The 26,615-nt window shown below is 40.2% G+C and overlaps 1 protein-coding gene across 1 annotated transcript in view; it reads left to right on the plus strand.

Moving 5' to 3' along the window:
• The first annotated feature begins 302 nt into the window (after positions 1 to 302).
• wdr11 (WD repeat domain 11) overlaps positions 303 to 26,615 on the plus strand; it is a 90,239-nt gene continuing 63,926 nt past the window's right edge. Inside the window, 16 exon segments of the mRNA XM_034682277.1 lie at positions 303 to 519; positions 2,610 to 2,650; positions 2,653 to 2,693; positions 2,695 to 2,718; positions 3,159 to 3,174; positions 3,177 to 3,213; positions 3,215 to 3,313; positions 3,443 to 3,609; positions 4,002 to 4,089; positions 4,091 to 4,137; positions 4,140 to 4,197; positions 13,407 to 13,571; positions 17,282 to 17,409; positions 20,300 to 20,346; positions 20,348 to 20,362; positions 20,364 to 20,500. Of these exon segments, the coding sequence (XP_034538168.1) occupies positions 434 to 519; positions 2,610 to 2,650; positions 2,653 to 2,693; positions 2,695 to 2,718; positions 3,159 to 3,174; positions 3,177 to 3,213; positions 3,215 to 3,313; positions 3,443 to 3,609; positions 4,002 to 4,089; positions 4,091 to 4,137; positions 4,140 to 4,197; positions 13,407 to 13,571; positions 17,282 to 17,409; positions 20,300 to 20,346; positions 20,348 to 20,362; positions 20,364 to 20,500 (1,196 nt within the window). The 5' untranslated portion in view covers positions 303 to 433.

Below are 26,615 nucleotides of genomic sequence, written 5' to 3' on the forward strand. Positions count from 1 at the left end.
AGAACCAGAAAAAAATATCAGAAAAATATAAAATAAAACAAATCATTAAATATGACCATATATGTTTTTGAAAGTTTAACTAAAAAGATGTTTCCAAGGGAGTTAACAAAAATGTCAAACATAAATAGATTATGAAATAGAAATATATCTAATATTAAACGCTCTAATATCATTTTTTTACATTTATTTTCTGTAGTAATATGAAACATTTAAAAATAAATTTTAAGAATATTTAATTCCGCATTAATATTCTTTTTATGATATTCACTCTGTGACAGGAACCTTGTGACAGACGTGTTTGTTCCCATCCGGCACTCCATGTAGAAACACCGCTCTGCTTCCTGTTTGAAATCTGAACAGAGCAGATAAGCTAATCAAAAGTCTTTCTTTGACCCACAGATGATAAAAGTAACAGGAACACGGGATATAAAACATGATTCCGTACACGGTGAACATCAAGCTGGCGGCCCGGACTCTGACCGGGACTCTGAACCTGCAGAATAAGAGCGCCGTGGACTGGTGAGTGATGGAGCCGTTAGCATGTTAGCATGTCATATAAACAGACGAGGATTCAGAGCTAACCTTCAAACTGAAGGTTCTTAATTCACAGTGATCCAGCCTGTGGTCTCTGTGGTGCTGTGAGGGTCTCTGTGCTGCTGTGGGGGGTCAGTGTCAGGGAGAACAGAGGCTCAGATCCTTGTATATCAGATAAACACAGAGGCGCCTGGGTCATGTGATCTGTGATGTGATGTGGTCTCCAGCAGTCAGAGGGTCTGAATGATCCAGTCCTGAATCTCTGAGGGTTTCATGTCCTTCATATAAGACCCAGAGACTGCTGATGATGATGATGAGGTTAATCAGGATGCTGGATGATGACTGATGTTGTAATAATAATAAAATAATAATAATAATAATAAGCTTTATTTGTATAGCATGCAGCCCAAAGTGTTTCACATAGAACAAACAGACTAAGAATTAAAGGGATAAATAAATATTAAAAGATGAAGGATAAAAGATGATAATAAAATGCTTTAAAAAAAATAAAATCATGTCAGTAAAAATGATAATAAATAAATAAATGAATGAGTGAGTAAACTAAAGTAAGTGAAAATAAACAATAAATAAATACAGAAATCAATAAATATTGAATGAATGAGCGAGTAGACTAAAATAAGTGAAAGTAGATACATAAATTGATATACAAATAAATAAATAAATGAGTTAACTAGAAGAAGCTAAGAATAAATGAATCATTAAATAAATAAATGAATTAATTAATGAGTAAACTAAAATAAGCTAAGAATAAATAAATGAATGAATGAGTGAGTAAACTAAAATAAGTGAAAATAAATCAATTAATAAATGATGAATGAATGAGAGAGTAAGTAAATAAATAAGTGAAAATAAAAATACATAAATAAAGAAATAAAGAAATGAGTAAACTAAAATAAGCTAAGAATAAATGAATTAATAAATGAATGAATTAATGATTTAACTAAATAAACTCAAAATAAATAAATGAATGAGTAAACTAAAATAAGCTGAGAATAAATAAATGAATGAATTAATGAATGAGTGAGTAAACTAAAACAAGTGAAAATAAATACATAGAAAAATACATAAATACATAAATAAATGAATGAGTAAACTAAAATAAGTGAAAATAAATCAATTAATAAATAAATGAATGAATGAGTGGTAAACTAAAATAAGCTAAAAATAAGTCAATTAATAAAGAATGAATGAATGAGAGAGTAAACTAAAATAAGTGAAAATAAAAATACATAAAGAAAGAAATAAAGAAATGAGTAAACTAAAATAAGCTAAGAATAAATGAATTAATGAATGAATGAATGTATGAATGAGTGAGTAAACTAAAATAAGTGAAAATAAATACATAGAAAAATACATAAATAAATGAGTGAGTAAAATAACCTGAGAATAAATCATTAATAAATAAATGAATGAATGAATGAAGAATGAGTAAACTAAAATAAGAAAACAGACAAACAAATAAATTGACAAACAATAAAATAAAATGGTGTTAAAAACAAGAAGGAGAATAGAATGGAACAGATCAAAGCAGAATAGAATAGAATGGAACAGATCAAAGCAGAATAGAATGGAACAGATCAAAGCAGATAGAATGGATAGCTTCTGATTGATCAAGCCAAATAACAACAGTGATTAATTATAGACAGAAAAAGAGACACCAGGGACGACCATATACATGTCAAACTAATGAGTAAAGGAGTCGCTCACATGTCCCCTCTGCCTGTTGACACTGTGGTAAAAACGACATGTCAACATCAATAGTCCTGCAGAAGTCCCGTTCATCTTGTCTTATGTTGTATTCATGAAATGTTCACTTGAAGTCCTTCCAGCCAAAATCATTATTTTAATTTGTTTCATTATTACAGATACAAACTGTAAAAGAGAAACATGTGACTCTATTATAGATGCAGCCCAGCTGGATATGCACTCAGGGGTTTATATCTATAGTCAAGAGTGATGATAACATGCGTGTGAGCAGATTATAACACTGAATTAATAGAAGAGGCCATGCAAACAGGAGCATATTTCACTGATGATGTCTCCTCTCTTTGTAGGGGATGGCAGGGCCTGATCGCTCAGGGATGTCACTCCAGTATTCATCAGCGACAAAGACGTCTCAGACCATCCAGGTGCTGGAGAAAGCACAAAGCTATCGTGGTCAAGGTGAGTCTGATCTCCTTCTTTCATCACGGTCTCTCTCATCCGTCCACAGCAGCTACAGACTGATCATCGTCTGTCTCTGCGGCGGTTACAGTCCAGATTTTCAGCCCGACAACTTGCAAAACACTCCTGAAGGTTTCCTCTTCACTGGTGTGTGTGTGTGTGTGTGTGTGTGTGTGTGTGTAGAAGTGTGAGTAATAGGTAATAAATTGCACGCTCATGATCTGACCCTGAGCTCGATCCTCTCGTTCTCACTCGAGCGCAGACTTTAATTTCAGACACAAAGTGAGCCGTCGTCTGCGGCCTGCTGGACGGAGAGAGAGACCGCTGAGTCAAAACCAAAACAAACCTCAATAAATGGACCTTTGACTCATTGAAAAAATTGTTTGTGGCCCTTTAGAGATTAGTTTTTGAGTACCCCTGCTGCTGCTTGTGTCCGTCAGGTGAAATGGTCCAGAGAGACTACTACCACAACCTGAGCTCCCCGTACTGCCTGTCGGGCTTCGGGAGACGCCTCGGGGAAGATCAACGTGTGGGACGTGGTGAGCGGCACCGCCCACTGTGAGATCCAGGAGCACTCCAAACCCATCCAGGGTGAGTAATCCCCCCTTTAATGTGAGCGGGATTTATCCCGGAGCTGTCGGCTGTTTGTTTTCATTAAGGAGCTCTCACCATCCTCTCTGTCTCCCCCTCCCTCCCTCCTCTGTCTTCTCTCTGTGGGAGGCAGACTGGAGTGGTTGTGGAATCAGGACGCGTCTCGGGATCTGCTGCTGGCCGTCCATCCTCCAAACTATAGTGCTGTGGAACGGAGACGGGCAAAAGCTGGGAAGAAGAGTTACGCTGAGAACATCCTGTCCTTCTCTTTCGACCCCTTCGACCCGTCCAACCATGGGTGTAGGTGAAACCCAAACTTCCCAGAAGTTGACTCAGCACAAAACTCTTCAGTCCAGACGCACTTAAAACATCTGTCTTTAATGTTGGTCTTAAAGTCCTGTGAAGCAGCTACTGAGCGTCATGTTTACAGCTTCCTGTGAAAACAAAACAAATATATAATTCATAGAAAAATAAAAACAGAAACAGTGGAGGTCTGTCCTCCTGAGAGATCCAAACTTTGAAGGAATTAAGTTTGTTTTGGGTCAGATATAAAAACGTTTGCATCCTCCTCTTCCTCCTCTCCTCTCCTCTTCCTCCTCTCCTCTCCTCTTCCTCTCCTCTCTTTCCTCTCTCCTCCTCCCCTCCTCCTCCTCTCCCTCCTCCTCCTCCTCTTCCTCCTCTCCTCTCTGCAGTGATGACCAGCGAAGGAATCGTTCATCACAGACTTCACTCACTCAAACCGCCCGGCAGCGCGGGTAAGAAGGTCTACATCGCAAGTCCCACGCAAGCCCGCCCACACCAAACCAGCGCCCGCTGCTGCTCCCGCCCCCACGGCGCTAAGAAGGCTCTGAACAAGGTCAAAGTGCTGATCACCAACGAGAAACCCACGTAAGAACCAAACTCAGTGTTCACGTGCGTCTCAAAGATCTGTTTGTTTGATTTTTACACATATGACAGAAAAATCAACTGAAATAATTCAGGCAGGTGAGGTTTTTCTAGTAAACAGATAAAAAAATGAATATATCAGAGAGAAAGAATAAATGATAGAAGAGAAAAATGTACATTAAAGCACTCGACAGTTCATAAAGCACTGCAAGGTTTGGGTATACAGATTAAACACGTACACATATTCCAAATTATATGTATGTAAAACAAGGCAAACACTTCTCCAGTCATATATGCTGAATGACTTCTATATTTATTAATCAGTTCTAAAAAGGGTCGGACTTTGATTCAAGGAGGAGCAGAACTTTTTTACAGAATAAGAATCAGATTAAAAACAAGCAGGTTTACACGTACGAGGAATTGTTTTAAGGTTTTAGTGCTTAGTGGGGGGGGCGGCAGTAGCTCAGTCCATAGGGACTTGGCTTGGGAACCGAAGGGTCACGGCTCGAGTCCCAGTATGGACGAAGCTTGGCAAGTGGACTGGGGCTGGAGAGGTGCTGGTTCACTTGCCTGGGCACTGCGAGGTGCCCTTGAGCAAGGCCCGAACCCCCAACTGCTCGGGGTGCGCTGCATGTGTGTGCATTTGTATGTATATACCAAAAAACTGAAGTGTAGCATGACCAAAATAGCATGGTAAAAAAATGAATTTCCCCCTGGGGATTAATAAAGTACCTTTCTTCTTCTTTCTGAAACAATGAACACAGAATAATAATAATAATAATAATAGAATAAAAATAATGACACTATAAAGCTTTTTTAATTATGTTCAAGTTCATTTTGGGGGCATTTTTTGCCTTAATTTTACAATTTAATCAAATAATTTTATTTTGAATTTGAATTTTATCTTGCAAATTTATCATATAGGTTTATAATATTTAACTGTATTTCATAATTTATTTAGTTTTATAATTTATTTTTATAGTTTTAGAATTTATAATTTTATTATTGTAATTTTATTCCTAGATTTTTATATTTCTGATTTTTGATTGTTTCAATCTTTTATCTTTTGTGTTTTTTTGTTTCATCCAACATCGTTTTATTTCCTGTGTTTATTTTCCTCACATTCTCTTTAAATATTTTAGTTTCTCAGTTCTTAATTATAAAGCACTTGTAACCCTGTTTTAAAAGCTCTGCATAGATAAATATTATTATTATATTATTATTATTATTATTATTAATATTATTATTATTATTATTTCTCACTAATGGAAAGGACATGATTCAACTAACCTTTGAATCTGAAACATAAGGAGTCGTGGCTGAAGTCATTTCCTTCTTTAAGAGATAAACTGAAGTGAAAGTTGAAAGCTCACTTCAGAAAGACTTCCAAGAGATCAGGAACCAGAGGCTGGTTTGATGTTCTGACAGCCTGTGAGTCAAACAGGTTTTATTTATAGCCTCAGCCTCTCTACCACACACACACACACATCCTGCTGTACCACACACACACTTCTGCTGTACCACACCATCTTCATAATCTTAGTCGTCTTTATCGACTCCCTCTGTTCCAGTCTTTGTACCTCGATGTGTGTGTCACACCTGCTCAGCTCACTTATCACATGGGGTGTAATTGCTTTTGAGGATGTTGGACTCTTTAGTCTACCTGTCTGTCTGTGTGTGTGTGTGTGTGTGTGTGAGTGGTGTGTGTTGTTTGTCATGTCAGTGTTTCAGTATCTCTGCTCTCAGCCTCTGTCTGTGCCGGATTAATGGAGGATTTAAAATACAGGGGCTGTGAAAGGAGCTAGTTTTCAACAGGAACACATCAGGTCCATTAGAGTCTGGTCGTACAGCCATTACTCCAGAGGTTAGCCAGCACAGATAAGTTCCTTTACCGAGAGGACAGGATGTGGTCATGCTCACATGGACCAACTCGAGCACTGAGCCACAGCCGCCGCTTATAAATCAGGTGTCAGCAGGAGAATCAGTCTGCATGAAGAGCAGCTAACAATCTGCTCTAGATCAAACATTACATGAGACACAAATCTGCTTGATGCTGTGTCACTAAAGACAATCAGCTTTAGATTTCCTGACTCCTGAACGCAGCATCAGAAATGATGGATCCCACCATTCAACAAACAAACATTGTAGACGTAGTTTCTTCTCCTCTTGAGGACAGACCTGACAAAGCTTTTTACTTTCAGCTACAACTAACCTGTAATTACAGATTCTGATTCAGAGACATGTTGAATCTGGATCTCAAGGGGTCTGGGTTTTAGTCTGAGAGGGTTCTGGTCTCTGTATGTAGTCTGAGGAGTATCACCAATTCAGGTGTCAGCAGGAGAAACAGTCTGTATGGAGAGCAAAGCAGGTTTCTAGAATTCTGAGAACACATGGAACATTCCATGAAGAAGGTCAGAGCTAAAAAAAAACATCAGTGTCTAATCCTCTTTCATAGACCTCATTCAACAAAGAAACATTGTAAAAGTAGTTTTCTTTCCAGGAAGAACAGTCTGCATGGAGAGCAAAAGCAGGAGGAACACAATCCATGGTTGTTAATCTGAGGAGGATTTCTTCCTCTCTATAAACAGATATCTGCATGAAGAGCAGCTAACAATCTGTTCTACATCAAACATTTACACTGAGACAAATCGCTTGATGCTGTGTCACTAAAGACAATCAGCGTTTAGATTTCCTGACTTCCCTGAACGCAGCACCAGAAATGATGGATCCCACCTCCATTCAACAAACAAACATTGTAGACGTAGTTTTCTTTCCTCTTGAGGACAGACCTGACAAAGCTTGACTTCACTTCCTTTAAGGTGTGTTAAGATGGACAAACATGTTTGTGAGAGTTCATACATTCAGTTTATTTTTAGTCTGTTGTCCTGAAAGTCGAGGGTCTCTGTGGTTAACTTATTCATATGATTATAATTATGTTGCACATATTTGGTTCTCTTGTGCAAACACAGATCCCGGGTTATGATTTATGCATCAATGCTCTGCTGAATCAACTACAGAGAGATTATTCTGTACTGTCAGAACATCAGAGATTCAATCTGATGTAGAAACACTGACTCTGATATTAAAGTCATCTGGGTCATTCATATTTATTTCACATAATTAGATTAAAGATGATAATAGATATTCAAAGTTTTTTCCCCCTGAGGATGTTTCTTATTCAGAGGACTGCGGGGAAACTTTGGATTACTTCAAATGTTGATTTAAGACGAAACATTCTAAGAGTAATGATCGTTATGTTAATTTTTCACGGTTATAAATGTAAGTATTATTGAACCATATTTTAGGCTTAAATGTGCTATTTAAAAAAGCAGATATAATGATACACTGCTCATCTTCATACACCTCCACCCCCTAACCCCAATAAATAAAACAACAAAAATTACAAATAAAAACATGAAAGACATGAAATAATGACAAATAAATAATAATGATCATAATCAAAAATAATAAATAAATTTGAGTTCATGAGGAAGATAGACACAAGTAAAATGAAATACTTAAAGCTAGGGTTGGTAGTCTCGGAAAACCAGCATGAATTTGAATGTAGCTTTTCCTCATGACTCCGTCTAACCCCTCCCTCCTCCTCGGAGCTCCTCCAAAACGACGCCCCCCCCCGCTCTCATGCACGAGCGCTGCTGACTTGCGACCATATGATGGTGACTGATTCAAAACCGGTCCTCACCAAAACATTCTCATAGTGAAAGTTAAAAACACAAACAAACATGGCTGCTGTTAGTACTCACAACTGTCATGCTAGCATTATCCAGTTGTACTGGTGACACAATATCAGGAGAAAAGTTATAACATATATAAGACTGTAACAGCTCTACTGTTTGTTAAACGTGTTCAGTGTAGATGTTCTTAATTCCTACAGTGTTGACAGTCAGTGAAGGCATCAGGAGAGGTGTAGAGAGTGTGAGCGGAGAGAGGAGAGACAAGAGGAGAAGTTCTTCATTCATTCAACATTGTGTAGTGGCTTGCTTTCGCCAAACGAAACAAACACCTATAAGCCACTGAGGGGCTGCTTTACCGGGACTCAGTTGACGCGTCCTCCTCGTCAGGATGAATGATGAAGTCCGCTCGTGCATTGACATCAACGGGTTTATTAGACACACAATATACGCACAGCCGATCAATCCACACTTGCATCTAATCGAACTTGTAGAGTTACAGGCTTACGTCCATTGTAGACAATACGCTGACAATGACGGAACAAGACGGAACGAGACGTTCGAGACGATCGAGACGATCGAGACGGTCAAAAACTGTTTGCTACCCGGTAGGCAGCTCACCTGCCACTGATTGGGTCTTCTTCCCTATATGCTTTCTAACACCTGGTTTGACACACCTGCCACCTAGTGTCCACACAAGTGCATCAAACACACAAACAGTCCACACATAATATTGACACACATATGGCTCTAACACATTGATTGTTGTTTTGTTGGTTGGCGTGGTAACGGCCGACAGTGACCGGTTATTAAAGATCAACATGTTCACGAATCAGATCATCACTACAGCATCCGGACGGACGCTACAATAAATATATTTTCTGTAGGACTTACTGAACGTCATTAATTATTCTGCTTGTTGGTGAGAGCTTTTTAGACTCTGATCCGGACTACAGTCCTGAGCAAAGCACCTCATCAGGTCAGAGGGGACAGGCCCGAGGACGAGCGAGAGGGGCAGTCATAGAGTCAGGGGAAGTAGAGGCAGGAGACGGGGACTCGGAGGAGTGCACGCCGGGGAAATGTACGTGCAGGAGGCGGGCAGAACGGCAGGACGGGATTTGACTGGTTTAAAATTTGGGGAGCCAAAAAACGGTGATTGGTTGATGTTTTCCCAGGTTTACTCCGGCTGTAGATAGCAGCTTTTTTTCACTCTTTTTTAAGAACACATCATGTATGATTACCATCAGGACATAAAGATCATTTTAACCAGTATAACAAAAAGTGTATCTGAATCTGATTACCAACCCCAGCTTTAAAGTAAAATAAAATAAAATAAATAAAAATCATTACAGTAAGATAAAAACAGGTAAATACCAGAAAAAAAAAATAAACAAAAAATAATAATAATGTGCTCATTAGTTTACATACATATTTTTTGGCCATTTTTCAGAGAATATGAATGAGAAGAGAAAAAGTTTTTTTCCACTCATGGTTGGTGGTTGGGTGTAGCCATTTATTATCAAACAACTGTGTTTACTCTTTTTATATCATCATGAAAACAGAAACTACCCAAGAAGTCATAAATTCTGCCAGGGTATGTAAACTTATGAGGACAACTGTATATCCATGGACTATGGTACAAATTTATATCTATTGCCATTTTTCATATCCTTAAAATACAACTCTCAAACACAACTCGTATACCTCTATCACGTAAAAAAACTGCAGTTCCTCGAATGTCCACTAGAGGCTTGCTCCAAAAGTACAGGAAACCACATACACACTCATTCAAAGAGCTGATCTTTACAGCAGAAATAAACATGTTTACAGCCTGTTACAAAAAATGAATTTAGTCTGAATTGCTCATTTCTCTATCTGCACACTTTATTTTTGAAGTTATTAAGATTACAAGTTTTGCCCAAATAAGGGCATGCCTGACTTGATTGACAGGCAGGAACACTGTAGCTGTTAGGGAGGAGGCTTAAGGCCCGCCTCTTTACCTCACACTAGCTCCACAGAAGTTAGGTTGAGTTCAGCATTTCCAATATGGCACCCGCCGACGATCGGCTTCAGGAGCAGACGGGTGACGTCACGGAGACTACGTCCATTTAATATACAGGATATGATTTACTTTTATCAGAGAACAATCAAAGAAATAGATGTGTGGAAGGATAGAACACGTTAAAGAAGTGAAAGAAGGAGATATTGGATCCTAAAAACACCCTAAGTGTGATTTAACGCTCATTTTTACAACCTCCCAAGACTTTGCTTCCATATTTAGAGCCGTGCTTTCAAACACACCCTGCAGTCCTCACACTTCCTTATATATAAAGATATATCACCATCGTTAATACAGACTGCTGCAGCCCTCCTCCCTCATTAACAGCGGAGGCAGAGAGGAGTGAGAGGAGTGGTTTGAAAATTGGGTGTCTGAACATGCTGGGTGGATTCAGGGTCACAGCACTCTCTCTCTCCTTCTGATGTTTGCCGTCAGTGACTCAGACATCTCAATCCGTATCTCTGCCCGGCCTTACTTCACTAAACTGCTAACTGTGTGATTTAGCTCTGCAGCTCCTCAAGGATCCCCTTTTGAGTCCAATTTATCTGCCGTGCCTCCCCATGAGGATAATGATCCTTACTCTGTTATAAAGTTATCCTCTCTTTATTTGATGTGACGGTGAGCAGGAGGAAGAACGCTGCAGCAGTGAGTTATGACCTCAGCTCACACGCCGCCCTCTCCTCTAACTGTTTGTGACTCTGCTGTTGTCATGTGGGGAGATGAAACCGGGCTGCTGCCACGGATAATAGTATTTGGATTAATTTAAACAGGAGTTACATCAAACATACTTAGTTTGACATTTTTGGGACTCTGAGAATAATGGAGGGATTTTTGTGTGACTGAGCCAGCACCTGCTTAATTCATCAGCCTCCCAGCATTAGACTGAAATCTCTTTTAAGTTGTGTGACTCACACAGACTCAGCCTTATAACTAATGCAGCCGGCTCTGTATGCAGGCCATGAATAAAGATCAAGCTTGATCTTAGAAATAAGGGTTTATTAAATTTGTTCTCAGGGCGCCCTGTCCGTCTTAATATTTGCATACTCCATATGCATGTGTTGTTCCTGCAGACTCTAATTATATCTGTGAAGACGTCCTGCAGACAGAGAAGCACTGCTCTGTTATGTAGACCAATAACTAACAGCGAGTGAAGGTAAAGGTGCGCAGGTGAGCTGTCAGAGGTGTTTCAGTAACCAGAGTCAGGGATTACATGATTGATGAATCTGAGCTGATACTGAGGTTTTTTTTAAGTTATATTTTTGGGCATTTTTGCCCTAAGAGAGACAGGAAATCTGGGACTAGGACTTAAAGGTGACATATTACACTGTTTTCATCAACATATTGGTCTAAGAGGTCCCCAAAACATGTCTTTAAAGTTTATTGCTCAAAAAAACACTTTGAAATCAGATTTTGGTCTGCCTGAAGAACCCTCTTTTCAGCCGTCCGCAGAACGGTCTGTTTTCTCTGACCACGCCCCCAGGAAGTGGGTGTGGCCTCGGTCGTCCAGCACGTTGATCTAATGTTACATGTTGGCTGAATTACACGGCTGCTCACAGACCCGCGTTACTTCACCCTCTGAATCTGATCCAGAATCTGATCCTGACGGAGAGGCGCCTGCAGCAGGACCTTTCTGAGGACATTGGTCACAGATTTAGTGTTTCTTGTTGTTTTGTTGTCAGCATGTCAGACGTGTGTCTTGGTACACAGCTACCAAACATGTAGCTATGTGCTATGCTAACTAGCGCTAGCACTTATCCATGAAAAATAAAAATCATCCACTAGATCTTCAAATCTGCAGACTGTGGAGTCAACCGACCTTTGTGTTTATTAAGACAGCCTACAACTAGCATGCCTCCCTCCTAAGCTCCTTGTTAGCACACATGTGTGCGGGAATGAAAAACAGAGGAGGGGTTGAGTTGTATTTTATACGTTTATGGGCTGAACAAGCTCCGAGCTCTGACTCCGTGACAGACCGGATATTGTTCTGACGTAACAAAAACACTGAAAACTGAAACGGCTGGTTTCAGCACACATTTACAGAAAGGTGTAGAAATCAGAACAGGGGCAGAATGAACTCTTTTCATTTTCAGGGGGTTTGCAGACAGGGACACAGATTTCAGGTAGAGAACCATTAAAGTCGATTTTGTATGATATGTCACCTTTAAGACTCTGTACATGGGGCGCTGTAAACAGTCAGGCCAACCGCACCCTGATACTGATGTTTTCTTGAATTGATTTTGCTGACTTAAGGCCACGCCCACACATACACAATATTTCAAAAAATGATTTCTTTAAATAAATAAAAAACATCCGATCCACTCCAGAGATGTTTTTGAATATTTCTCTTTTCACACAACAACACAGAAACAGTTTCATCTGCATGAGCATGCCAGGCCTGTAGGTGGCGATAATGGTATTCAGTTCGATATGGTAACACCACAGAAGAACAATGTTTGCTGAGCGTCTTCTTTGTTTTTTAAGTTATATTTTTGGGGGCTTTTACACCTTTATTTATAGAGGAGTGGACAGTGGATAATGTAGGAAACTGGGAGGGAGTGGGGAATGATATGCAGGGAAGAGGCCGCAGGCTGGATTCGTACCCTCTTCTTGAGCTAGTTGTAATTGTAGATTGTTGTGGATTAATGAGAAAGAATATCAAGGTTCCATTCTAAGCATGTAATTAACAGCATGTAATGCCGTCCCGAGGAGATCAGAGTGGCAACTTCTTCATCCTCTTTCAAAAACACATTTATAGACGGTTTTTACAGGTGATGTCACCTGAGTGTGATCAAATCAAGATGTTTTTATTCTTCAGGCAGTGTCACTTGTAATTTCATATTTAATATTTAGCATTTTTATTTATATATATTTTTATATTTTTATTTTTCATATTTTGGGTTCTTTATATTTTTTTTCCATATTTAAATATTTTTTAATCTATTTTATATTTTCACGTGTTATATTTTCATATTTATATTACAATTTTTTTTAATATATATATATAGTAAAATATATATATATTTTATATGTCTGATTTTTTTTTTTTTTTAATCTTTCATCTTTTCAGTCAGAAATTTTTTATCTTCCTTTATTTCTCTTCACATTTTTGATCTTTTTGCTGCAGTTTCTAAACTTTTAGTCTTCCTCACATTTCCTTTATTGTCTCTCAGTTTCTATCTTATTTGTAAATCCCTTTGAAACCCTGTTTTGAAAAGTGCTATATAAACAAAGATTGTTATTATTATAAATCCTGACAGTACTGAGCTGACGTAAACAAAACTGCACGACCTATGTGCATAATACATAAACAACTTCCATCCAAAGATTCGTCAGCGCTTCCCAAAGCTTTTGTTTTGGCCGTCACACTGACGGTGTTTTTCGACCTCAGGAACTTTACTTTAGATAATCACCCGTCTCTAAACCTTCTCCTCCTCATCCCCGTCCCTCTTCCTCTTCTTCAGTGCCGAGGCGGTGACGTTGAACGACTGCCTCCAGCTCTCCTACCTGCCGTCCAAGAGGAACCACATGCTGCTGCTGTACCCCCGAGAGATCCTGATCCTGGACCTGGAGCTCAGCCAGACCGTGGGCGTGGTGGCCATAGAGCGCTCGGGGGTCCCTTCATTCAGGTGAGGCCCTGGAAACCCCGAAAGGAGAGGTGTCTCGGTGAAGCCTGACAGAACCAGAATCTGAGGATCAGTGATGAAAATAAGAAAATGAGACTTCAGGAATATAATGACCTTTAAGATATTTCATGAAATCACAAAAACAAACATGAGAGGTTGAAAATGAAACAATCTAAACACATTTATTCTTACTTATAGAAGAAATAAATCACCACATATCCAGATATCAAATCACTTAAGTCCAACTTTTATTAGTGTGTCACACTTTCATACTTCTGATTTATGGACCTCTTATTTATGTGCAGATTTAAAGGATAAGAGGAGCCTCTGTATTCAGCGTGTGGCTCCTTCTGCTCCACACTTTGAATATTTGAGGTCACACTATGACAGAGAGACTTTCTTATTGAGCATTAAGGAGATGCATGTGAAAACACTGGCAGGTTGTTGTAGGTAAAATAAAGGGAAGGATGTGTCTGCTCGAATGCTTCCTGCACCATCACCACCTCGCCTCCCCTCGAATGAACCCCGCTGCAGTTTCTACTTTTATTGCAATACAACCCGGGTTTTACCGAAATCTGTCCTTTTTTATGGATGATTCTCTCAGGGAGCCAATTCCTCCTGCCACGAGTGATAAAACTCTCCACTTCTCTTCCTCCCTCTCACCGCTCACACCTCAAGGTCTGAGCTTCAAAAGAAAGAATCTCAGCAGCTCCCGGTGTCGCCAGACTCTTCTTCCTCTCCGTAGTCACATTTAGAGGCGCGGTGACCTTTAGCTGAATATTCCTCCTTTTGGAGTCCTCGTTTATAATTGAAAAATTGATGAATGTGTTAAAGATTCACGTAAAGGTTTGTGACGGCCACCGAGGGAACAGAGAAACGTCCTGTAATGTCACCGTGTTCATCCTGCTTTCACTCCAAACTCTCAGTCTGGATGTGCAGAACTTATCATGCTTATTACAAAAGATTGTGTAATCAATGGATGCAGTGAAGTCACCAGCTGGTTTGTGGACTGCCTTGATCTCAGCATTATGGTGCAGTGTTTGCTTTCTGCAGCCAGAAATGACCATATTTGGACGAGAGGGCGGAGCTGCAGAGGAGAGAGTAGATAGAAAATGCTGCCAGTTAGTGAACCATCATGTTCCTCAGAATGAGGTTCAGTTTGTGTTGATAGTTAAGTTCAGGGACTGAATTGTCTGAGTGGACACCTAAGGCGTTTTTTGACCGGAGGGACTTTACCCCTGAACTACTTGTTGTTCGACCGGTGGACCCAGGGTCTAAATTTAGTTCAGGGGTAGATAATCTCCCCCCTAAAAGCCCCTGCTAGGGGTCAGTACTTTTTAGGGGGGGGGTCTGCAATGCTGAACGTGTCTGATTGGTAGATAACGCAGTGTTTTTATTTCCGCCCTCCGTCCACAATAACATCACACACATCTGTGATTCACTGATTCTCTTTCTTTCATTCGTTTTTATTTGTTCTATCTTTTGTGTGTGTTACTTTTCAAATAGAAGCTGTGATTCTCTTGATTAGCAGCTTGTAACAGTAGTCCCCTCTGAACTCACCTGAATGCGTCTCTCCTCCAGTGTTACGGTTTTAAAAGTGACCTTGTAAACTGGAGACCTTCAGCTGAATGTGTCAGTGTTTGGGGAGTTTACACAGCTGTTGAAACACAGGCTTCCGGGTCAACTTTTTGTCTTTTTTTTTGTCATAATTTTTTTGTCATCTTTTTTTTGTCATATTTTTTTTGTCATAATTTTTTTGTCATTTTTTTTTTTGTCATTATTTTTTTTTTTCAAATTAATTTTTTTTTTTTTCAAATTTAATTTTTTTTTTCAAATTTAATTTTTTTTTTTTTAAATTTAATTATTTTTTTTCAAATTTAATTTTTTCAAATTTAATTTTTTTTTATTTATTTTTTTTCAAAATGTTTTATTTCAATTTTTTTTTAAATTTTTAATTTTTTCAATTTCTTCCAAAAGCCATTCACAGTCATTGTTTTTTCCATCTTTGATTCACTTGATTTCTCTTTCTTTCATTAGTTTTTATTTGTTCTATCTTTTTGTATGTGTGGTACTTTTCAAAAGAAGAAGCTGTGATTCTCTTGATTTAGCAGCTTGTAACAGTAGTTTCTCTCAGCCCCCGTGAATGTGTCTCTCCCGGTGTTACGGTTTTAAAAGTGACCCTGTAAACTGGAGACCTTCAGCTGAACGTGTCAGTGTTTGTGGAGTTTACACAGCTGTTGAACCACAGAGGGAGTTTTAAGATTCAAAATATCCTCATCAGATATTTAATCGTCTAAAGACGTTTATGAGGGATGCATCCGGCTGAGAGTCTCCAGTTAACAGGGTCGTTGTTTGAACCAAAACACCGGCCGATCTCTGCCACGGCTTTTTGAGTTCAAAAGGATTTTAAAGCCGTGTTGAAACGTCTTTGCTACTCGCACTTATCTCCTCTCACGTGTTGATTCAGTGAATCCATCTGTGATGAAATATAGCACCATCTAAAACAGCGCCAACAGGCTAACTGTTGTGTTGCTTATATGAAACCTGCCTGTCCGTCTGCTTCTATGGTGTCCTCTGTGATGAATGGCATTCGTCTTTGTTTTACTGCCCTTGTCGAAACACAGACAACAATGGGGGCACAGGAACCTTTTAGTTCAGGGAGAAGACAGCTAGCAGCTATAACTTGTCACTTAAATAGACCACGCCCTAATTTTACCTCACTTTAACCCTTAACCTGCTGTAAACAGGTGAGTTGTTTAAATTCAGCCATACAGTTGTCATGAAGAGAGAAATGAGCTATAGAGAGAGTTTTTCCCACAGTGTCAACAGGCAGAGGGGACATGTGACCGACTCCTTTACTCAGATTAGTTTGACATGTATGTGGTCGTCCCTGGTGTCTCTTTTTCTGTCTACAATTAGTCACTGTTTTTGTACCAGGCTGTAAACAATGTTTATTTCTGCTGTAAACATTTTAACATGGGGCTCTATGGGGACTGACTCACTGCAGGAGACACACTCTAGTGGACACTGGAGGAACTGCAGGTTCTGTTTCCTTTGCACAGACTCCATCCTTCACTCCTCCTCTGCTGCTCACTTTAATGGATGTTTTTCTTGTCCAGCAGCAGAAAGATGGAGAGAACAAGCCTTTGTTTTGGAGGAGTTATTTTAAAGTCACGGAGGAGGAGTGGAGGGTTATAACTCAAACGCCCAGATTGTGTCCAGCTGACGCCTCCCTCGGCTAAGTGTTACAAAGAGCGTGTCATGCAGCCAATTTGCATGACTGATGGCACAGCTCCAAAAAAAGTCCAGGCTGGTGTTTAAAAAATCTGAAGGAGCAAAGAAAACAGACCCAAGGACATCCATACCACGCTGTGTCCGAGCTGGGACGTCAGGTTTATTTTTTGACCGAGTGTCAAAACCAAGCTCGTATAGGCGAAGAGGGAAGTATTATAAAACCTAGAGGTATTGGTAAAGATATTTATAACAGCAAAGCACACCTCTGAAGTCATAACAGGGAGTTATAGTAAAGTGAAACGAGCGGTGGGTGCAGATCAGATCAATAAATACACACAACAACAAGAGGACTCTGAAGCAGAGTTTGAGGACACTTAGCTGAGGTGAAACAACAAACAATTGAAGTCTGAAGTCTAAATCAGATCCACATAGAGGTTCATTTCCACCTGTTTGACTCTGAGCTTCAGAAACACGCTCAGTAACTCGTCCCTCTGTGTTCAGGTGATTCCCTGCGCTCAGCGAGACGCTCTCTACTGTCTGCACGAGAACGGATGCATCACCCTCCGAGTGTGTCGCTCCACCACCACCTCCAGCGAGGAGGCATCAGGTATGAGACCTCTGCACACACATGCATGTGCTCACACAGTGAGCTCCTCTCTGCATCGTCTGTCTCAGTGCTCTCCTGAATCTCCCTCTCCTTTCTGCTTCGTAACAATGGCCGTTTCTTTCCCCGAGTGTGTGTCACTCATTTATTCTTTGAGAGGCCGAGCCGTCGAGCTGCTTGTCCCGGCTTTTTAATTAAACTTTATAACTTTAAAAATTCATAACAAACGAGCCGTCGGTGCCAGAGCTCTGAAACTGATTCGGAAATTCAGCCAAATGGAGCAGAATTATCATGTGCTTTGAGTTGGCAGGAATAACAAAGTCTGTCTCTCTGATTTTATTTAAAACCTGCAAATCTAAAAACTGATCTCCAACACTTCTTACTTAATTGACAGCAAATCTGCAAACCAGATATTTGATCCAGACAGACTGTTAAAAATTCAGATTTACATCAAACTGTCACTCAATAAACCTCAGATCTTCATGCAAAGGTAGAAAAATATACACTCAGGTACATTCTTTTTTAAGATTGATAGTTTATAAGTAAACACGATACAATTAGAAAGAAAAAGAAATAAATAATATTAAAGGTGACATATCATGCAAAAATGGACTTTTTAATGGTTCTCTACCTGAAATCTGTGTCCCTGTCTACAAACCCCCCGAGAATGAAAAGAATCAATTCTGCCCCTGTTCTGATTTCTCCACCTTTCTGTAATGTGTGTGAAACGAGCCGTTTCAGACTTCCGTGTTTTTGTTACGTAACAACAATATCCGTCTGTCCCACGGAGTCAGAGCTCGGAGCTGTTCATGCCCATAGACTGTATAAAATAATACTGAATCCCTCCTCCGTTTTCATTCCCTGCACAATTTGTGCTAACTAGGAGACTTAGGAGGGAGTGCATGCTAGTTGTAGGCTGTCTTAATAAACACAAAGGTCGGTTTTATCCCCACGTCTGCAGATTTGAAGATCTAGTGGAAGTGCTAGCGCTAGTTAGCATAGCCCCATAGCTACATGTTCGTAGCTTTGTACCAAGACACACGTCGACATACTGATTAAATAAACAACAAGAAACACTAAATCTGTGATCAATCCTTCAGAAAAGGTCCTGCTGCAGGTGCCTCTCGTCAGGATCAGATTCTGGATCAGATTCAGAGGGTTGAAGTAACATGATCTCTGAGCGCCGTGTATATTCAGCCAACATTGTAAACATTAGATCAACGTGCTGGAGAGCGAGGCACATCCACTTCCTGAGGGGCTTGGTACGGATAGAGAAAACAGAGTGTTCTGAGGGAGACTGAAGAAGAGGGTTTTCAGGCAGACCAAAATCAATTTAAATAACTCTATTTTCTGAGTTGGAAACTTCGTCAGTCAGACCTTAAAAGTTGTGATAGTGCCCCTCTTTCAAGTCAGGCACACTTTAAATACTTTCTACAATTTCTCCTTCAAACAGAAATTTTGACAGTATTTTAAATTCTGTGATGTGGACTTCTGCAATCAATAAAAATAGCATAATATAACATCAGTTTGAGACTTACAGAAGTGATGAGGCAGTGTAAAAATAAGGATGTCAAACCAGTGATATGTTACTTTTTCTAATTGGGATTTATCCCTGAATTGAAATACTTATTACTATGTTTGAAATTCCATTATAAGTCCATATCAACAATACAAAGCAGTGTGGATAACTCTGATCACTCTCTGACGTCCAGGGATCCTGAACAGATCCCAACAAACGTTCTCCTCAGACTCTTTCCAAACAGAGCCGATCTAGACTCGTACTCTATGTTACCGATCAGATCCAGTCCCATCTCACAGACAGACTCAGTCTGATCTCATCTTATCCACCATGAGCAGAGCACTTTGCAGCATTTAGCAAGTTACAGTGGCAAGGACAAACTTCCTTTAACAGGCAGAAACCTCCAGCAGACCAGACTCTGTTAGACACACATCTGCTGGAGAACCGTGTTGGAGGAGGGATATAGGGAGATGAAGAGAGAGAGAGATGATAGTGGGGAGACGGATAGTAGTAGTTGTAGCAGCTGGAGTCTGGCACGTCCACAGCAGTCAGAGATCCAGAGGAACCTACGAGAAAGGGAGCTCAGGGACTCCAGAAGGTCTATGGTTAGGAACTTTAATGTGACAGGAAGAGTTTAAAGTAAGAGACAGGCAGAGAGAGGAGAGAGAGAGACTATTACAGAGGCAGCAGGAAGCAGGAAGACACTGCAGCAGCTTAACTACGGTGTCCCTGAAGGGACAAATCACATGCAGTTGATAAACGCCTGACTCTGAGCGCCTCAGTAGAAAGCATTTCGTGTATTTCTCTGTATTTTAAATTAGAAGAACATAAAATCTGAGAGCTTCTTGATAACTGAATATTTCCGTGTGCGTGTTAAATCCGTCCTCTGTCTCTTCGTCTTCACCCGGGTGATTAACGCGTGTGTGTGTGTTGTGTGTGTGGTGTGTGTGTGCGTGTGTGTGTTTGTGTGTGAAACTTCCTCACACCTAGCTCAGCTGATCGCAGGGCGCCGGTGAAGGCTCAGGGTTTTATTCCCATCAGTTCTGTGACTAAAGGGATGAATGATAAACGCGGTCTGGACTGTTATAATTTCCTGTCTTCTTTTCTTATCTCCTTAAAGTCCTTCTTATATCCTCCTCTCCTTCATTTCTGTTCTCTCACATTTAATAAGAAACTAGTCTTCAGCTGCGTCTGAGTGTCTCATCCTCTCGTCTTTATCTGCTTCCTCCTCTCTTTATGTCTTATCCCCTCATTATTCAAAATCGTCTCACTCTCCTCTCTCATTTCGTCTCCTCCTTTAATTCATTTACTCACTTATCTCCGCTTATATCCTACTTTGTCTCCTTTGTCTTTCCTCCTCGTCTTCTTCCTCAGACCCGGAGCAGAGCATCCACGAGCTCGTGTACGACCTTCGCTATCAGTTGCGACGCCATCCGGAATCACAAAGACGGTACGGCCTTATCGTATGGTGATCTGTCCGGTCAACGAGAACAACGCCGCGCTGATGGTCAGCGACGGCCGAGCCATGCTGTGGGAGCTCAAAGCTCACACGGGCAGGGCTGCTGCTAATCCTAGGTACACACGCACACACACACACCACACACACACCACACACACACACACACAGACACACACAGTTGAGGTCAAAATGATTAGCCCCCCTTGTGAAATCAGATAAAACCCTTGATTTCTCCATGAAAATGACCATTAAAAACAAGTGTTTATAGTTTATGTGTTTCCAAAATAACAAAGACAAATGTTCACTATGTTTGATTTGGATATTTTATTGATGCAATGAATTGAAACAAGAAAAGGTAAAAATGGCATGTCCAAAATTATTAGCCCCCTGGCCTTAAGTAGTCAATAGTGCGCCCGTTCTGAGCCACACCTGACAACAACCTCTGCAAATAGTTCTTTACAAGGTTGGCACATGTCTCTGGAGGGATTTTGTCCCATTTTTCCAATGCAAATTGTTCCAGCTGGTCCAAAATACATGGTTTCTGAGCATGAACGTTCACTTTGAGCACCCGCCACAGATTCTTCACAGGATTTAGATCTGGGCTCTGTACGGGCCACTCCAGGACCTTGGTTTTGGTGTCCTTTAAGAACTGTTTGACCAATTTTGACGTAAGCTTTGGATCATTGTCTTGCTGGAAGACCCAGCGCCGACCAAAGCCTAGACTAAGAGCAGAGTTCTTCACATTATCCCTCAAAATGTCAACATAACTTTCTTTTTTCATGATGCCATGCACCCGAACATGGCTCCCTGTGCCTGAGGCTGCAAACAGCCCCACAGTAAGATGCTCCCTTCACCATGTTTAATTCTGAGGACCGTGTTCTAAGGGTTGAAGGACTCTCCCTTTCTTGGCCAAACATAATCAACATCCATATGCCCAAAAAGTTCCATCAGACCAAAGGATGGACTTCCAAAACTCATCTTTACCTTTCAAATGTTCTCGGGCAAACCTCAGTCTGGCTCTGATGTGCCGCTCTTTGAGTAAAGGGGTTCTTCTGGGACGATGGTCCTGAAGCCCACTACGATGAAGATCCCTCACAACTGTGCTCCTTCAGACATCAACTCCAATGGAGGTCAGGTCAGCAACAGTCATCTTGGCAGATGTCCGGGGCTTCTTGCTGACATCTTCGACTACTTTCCTCTCCAAAGTTCTTGTTTCTAACAGAGTTTAACTCCTTGTACTTTGCAATGATGCAACATACAGCTATTCTAGACACTGTAAAACACCTGGACATGACAGTATAGCCTTCCCCCTTATTATGAGCCTCAATTATCTTCTTTCTGAGCTCAAGACTGATTTCCATTGTCTTTGGCATGGTTAGTATGAGTAGTCTCTCTCAATAACGTGTTCAAGTGCCCTGTTTGGAGCCCCTTAAGTAAATCTCAATGCTGTTTGAATGCTCAGGTGTTGTTATGAAGCCAACAGACCTACAGGTGTTGTTAGGAAACAACCTGACTGCTCAGGTGTGTTTTAAAAGTAGAAATTCACAGGGGGGCTAATAATTTTGACCACTCCATTTTTCACTATATTTGATATAAAGTTATCCTAAAAATGTATTTTACATTCCAAAATGTACCAAAGCTACTAAAGAACACTGGTGAATGATTGCTTATATCAAGTTTTATCAATGATTCAAACATTGGGCAGAATTTAAGGAAAATGTTCCACAATTCCTGGGGGGGCTAATAATTTTGACCTCAAGTGTACACACACACACACACACTTGTACAAAGCTACAGTGCATTTATATTTTGGTGTAAATTGGTCGGATGAAATGTTGCTTAAAAGGTCCCTCACAGTGATTTAAATTGACCCTGGACTGGAAGCCTTCACAGGTCCTTGATGTTAGACCTGAACCCTGACTGATCCCAATCATTGTACAGAAAATACATAAACCTCATTTCTCACGGACTTTACAGAACTGATGCGATTGGTGTGTTTCGTAGAGGAGAGAGACCCAGGTAAGGAATGTTTCTGGATGAAAAACCAGACCTAAAAAAAACTAATTATTATAGGTTGAAATGAAACACGACAGGCCACGCCCACTTGATTCTGATTGGTCAAAACGGCTTGACGACGGTTATTAACTTTCATTAAACATGAGCAACACCAGAGTGAAACTGATCACACATCATGTCAAATCAATCCGTGGAAAAGAGTTCAGACACGTTTAACTTCTGCTTGTTGACACCACAGACCGTAAGGTGAGGGGAAACCATTAAAAAATAGTTCAAAGTATTTTTCGGTATGAAACTTCTTCTGCTGAATTGAACTGAACTGAACTTATAAAATAAAAATGGTTCATTTCACATATTTGCAACCCCCCCTGCATGTTTATATTACACAGATACTGTTTGTGGGTCAATTTGACCCGGCAGTCAAAGTGGAGGCTAACACTGGGCGCCAGTAGCTCAGTCCATAGGGACTTGGCTTGGGAACCGAAAGGTCGCCGGTTGGAGTCCCAGTATGAAGTTTGGCAAGTGGACTGGTGGCTGGTGAGGTGCTGGTTCACTTGCCTGGGCACTGAACCCCCAACTGCTCTGGGTGCGCTGGTTGATGGCAGCATCCTCACTCTGACATCTCTCCCTAAGCATGTTCACTGCATGTGTGTGCATGATTGTATGTAAAAAACTGTGCGTGTAGCATGACCACAAAAATAGCACGAGTGAAAAAATTGAATCTCCCCAATGGGGATTAATAAAGTACGTTTCTTTCTGTCTTTCTACTAACTGTGTCTTTGCAACTGTTTGACATATTTCACCCAAGCGGCAACCTCCGGTCTCAAACTATGAAGCCCATGCGGAAGTGTTATAAACTGCAGTTCATCGAGCGTCCACTTGAGGCTGGCTGTAGAAACACAGGAAACCACATACACACCCATTCAAAAAAGACGATCTTTGCAGCAGAAATAAACATGTTTACAGTGAATTCTTTTCTAACGCGACGGTTCAGAAGATATTAAGATTACGTGTTTTTGCCCAAATAAGGACATGACTGACTTGACTCCCGGTCGGGAACACATAGCTATTGGCTAGGAGGCTCAAACTCCGCCCCTTTACGTCACACTCTGCCTGGTTGAGTTCAACATTTCCAATATGGCTGCCTCCGTCGATTGGCTTCAAAACAGCGCTCAGGAACAGATGGGTGACATCACGGATACGTCCATATCTTATACAGTCTATGGTTATAACATGAATATTCATGAAAAACAAAAGAGTTATCCTCACTGAGCCATGATCTGTGAGAATTAAAGAACACCATTGCACTAAATATTGATTTAAATGGTTAGTAATGGAGTTAATAATGAGATTAGAAAAATGTTTATTGGGATTTTTGGGGTTTTGACACTTTTGGATAACTAAATATGCCCCGGGTCAAATTGACCCAGGAACATTATTGCTGATCCTGAGAAACGAACACAACAGGAGGGTTAATCAATGTTTTTAACAACATGTTTGTATCTGAAGTTAGTAGCCGGGTAATAAGCAGGGTAATGTATGGTTAGTATGGTTTCATGCACGTGACTTATTTAAGGCGAGATTTCCAGAGGCTTCAGTAACAGTCTGACAACAGAGCTTACCTTCTTTGTCAGATTGGTCTGTGACCTTGGATGAAGGAGGATAAGAGACGAGAGCTGCTGGTTCCTTTTTTTCCCTCCACAAATAAATTACACATCCTTCCTCTTCTACTCTTCTGCCTCTGCCCTTTACTTTTTGCTTTTCCAGACGTATTAAAACAGAATTTCCCACGGGTTACCTTCCTCTCTGTTCATGCAATGAAACATGTCTCTGTGGCGTGATGCTGCCGGTGTGAGCGTCTCTCTCTCTGGCTTTTAAAAGCACTTAAATAGGAATTTTCAAAGTTGGAAACTTTCCATGGGAATTAACGGGAATAACCGGGAATTTATTGGAATAAACAGGAATAAACCAGGAATTTACTAAATTGAAGGTTGGCTCTTAATAGGGAACTTAAATATAGTTGGGGAAAATATATTTTAGCATAATCCTGACTAAAACAACCAGATTTCATTCAAGTACAGTTGAATGTATATGCTATTCCTCAATCACATGCACATAGCACACTGCTTACTGCAGGGCTATTGTGACCACGTCCCCTACATGCACTTTTTATTTAACATTTTGAATGGTACTTTTTTGGAGGGAGACGGGCTCTTTTAATTTAACATTTTGAATGGGACTTTTTGGGAGGGAGAGCGGCTCTTTTAATTTAACATTTTGAATGGGACTTTGTTGGAGGGAGAGGGGCTCTTTTCATTTAACATTTTGAATGGTACTTTTTTGGAGGGAGAGGGGCTCTTTTAATTTAACATTTTGAATGGGACTTTGTTGGAGGGAGAGAGGCTCTTTTAATTTAACATTTTGAATGGGACTTTGTTGGAGGGAGAGGGGCACTTTTAATTTAACATTTTGAATGGTACTTTTTTGGAGGGAGAGGGGCTCTTTTAATTTAACATTTTGAATGGGACTTTGTTGGAGGGAGAGGGGCACTTTTAATTTAACATTTTGAATGGTACTTTTTTGGAGGGAGAGCGGCTCTTTTAATTTAACATTTTGAATGGTACTTTTTGGAGGGAGAGGGGCTCTTTTAATTTAACATTTTGAATGGTACTTGTTTGGAGGGAGACGGGCTCTTTTAATTTAACATTTTGAATGGTACTTGTTTGGAGGGAGAGCGGCTCTTTTAATTTAAGATTTTGAATGGTACTTTTTTGAAGGGAGAGGGGCTCTTTTAATTTAACATTTTGAATGGTACTTGTTTGGAGGGAGATGGGCACTTTTAATTTAACATTTTGAATGGTACTTTTTTGGAGGGAGACGGGCTCTTTTAATTAACATTTTGAATGGTACTTGTTTGGAGGGAGAGCGGCTCTTTAATTTAACATTTTGAATGGTACTTGTTTGGAGGGAGAGCGGCTCTTTTAATTTAACATTTGAATGGTACTTTTTGGAGGGAGACGGGCACTTTTAATTTAACATTTTGAATGGGACTTTTTTGGGATAGCATCTTTGTAAATTTTTGAATGGGTTGAGTCTGGGGGATGAGTAATATTTAACTCAACATTTCATGTTTTGTTCTTCAATGAAATAATTGATTGTTCAATCAAATATTTAACACTTGATAAAGTTCTACTTCCAAATAAATCTGTTAAATTGTATTATTGTGGATGGATGTCTGCTTAGAACAAAACAAATATTTATGCGTGGATATGATACTTTTCCATTAAGTTCCCATAATTTTCAATTTGGAATATTTCCAAAATTCCCCAGCTTAACTTCCCATGGAAATTTACAGGAAACTTTCCACCCCTTTGCAACCCTACACTTAAACTACTTTAAATATATGTAAGTGTTTGCATCATTCATTGTATTTGTAAGTTGGCTCATGTTTGTGAAACTCTGTAGTCAGCTCTTTTAGTTTTGAATCTTCTGCAGAAATAAATAAACTTGATTAAATAAAACATGGAGCTGAACCTCGTCAGGTCTCAGCTCCAGGTCTTAGGTCTAAGGATCAGGAAGGCTGTGACGACCTCTACATTACACAATGTGCTCCCCTGACCTAGCCTTGGCCTTCTTAGTGACCGTGATGCAATGCGCTCAGAGTTCAGCCGCTCCTCTCTGACAGATCGCTCCCTCTCTGACAGAGGAGACGCTTTCTTCACCTCTCTCACCTCAGACAGACTAACTCCCCGAGAGGAATCAAAACCAGTTTACTTCAGGCGAAAAGATGAAGCAGAGAATTAAAGAGATGTGCTTTTTGTGTGAAGAAGTGTCTAATTATAGTTATTTTGAGTGTTGATGATTTGAAGCTTCAGACTGTGAGGTTTCTATTTAAGGAAATCAAAGATGGCTGTCGTCTTTTATACTTTAAAGTACCTCGTCTTCAGTTTGTTGGAGCTCAAAGTTTGGAAAGAACATAACTCCTGAAGTATAGTTTGTGTTTCTCTCAGCTTGTAGTCATAAATTTAAATCTTAAATATTACAGTGTGATATTTCACTCTGCTGCTCCCGTTCGATCACAGGTCAAGTTCTGTTTATGTAACCTCAAACACAAATAATGTTTCTTGGAGTCATCTCTGAGTTTTTATCGAGCAGCATCTAATCAATACGAGGATTCAGCACGCCGCCGCTGTCCTGTCGTCCTGCTGCTGGAGT

This window comes from Notolabrus celidotus, chromosome 4, assembly GCF_009762535.1.
Source record: "Notolabrus celidotus isolate fNotCel1 chromosome 4, fNotCel1.pri, whole genome shotgun sequence".
In the NCBI taxonomy this organism is placed as follows: domain Eukaryota; kingdom Metazoa; phylum Chordata; class Actinopteri; order Labriformes; family Labridae; genus Notolabrus; species Notolabrus celidotus.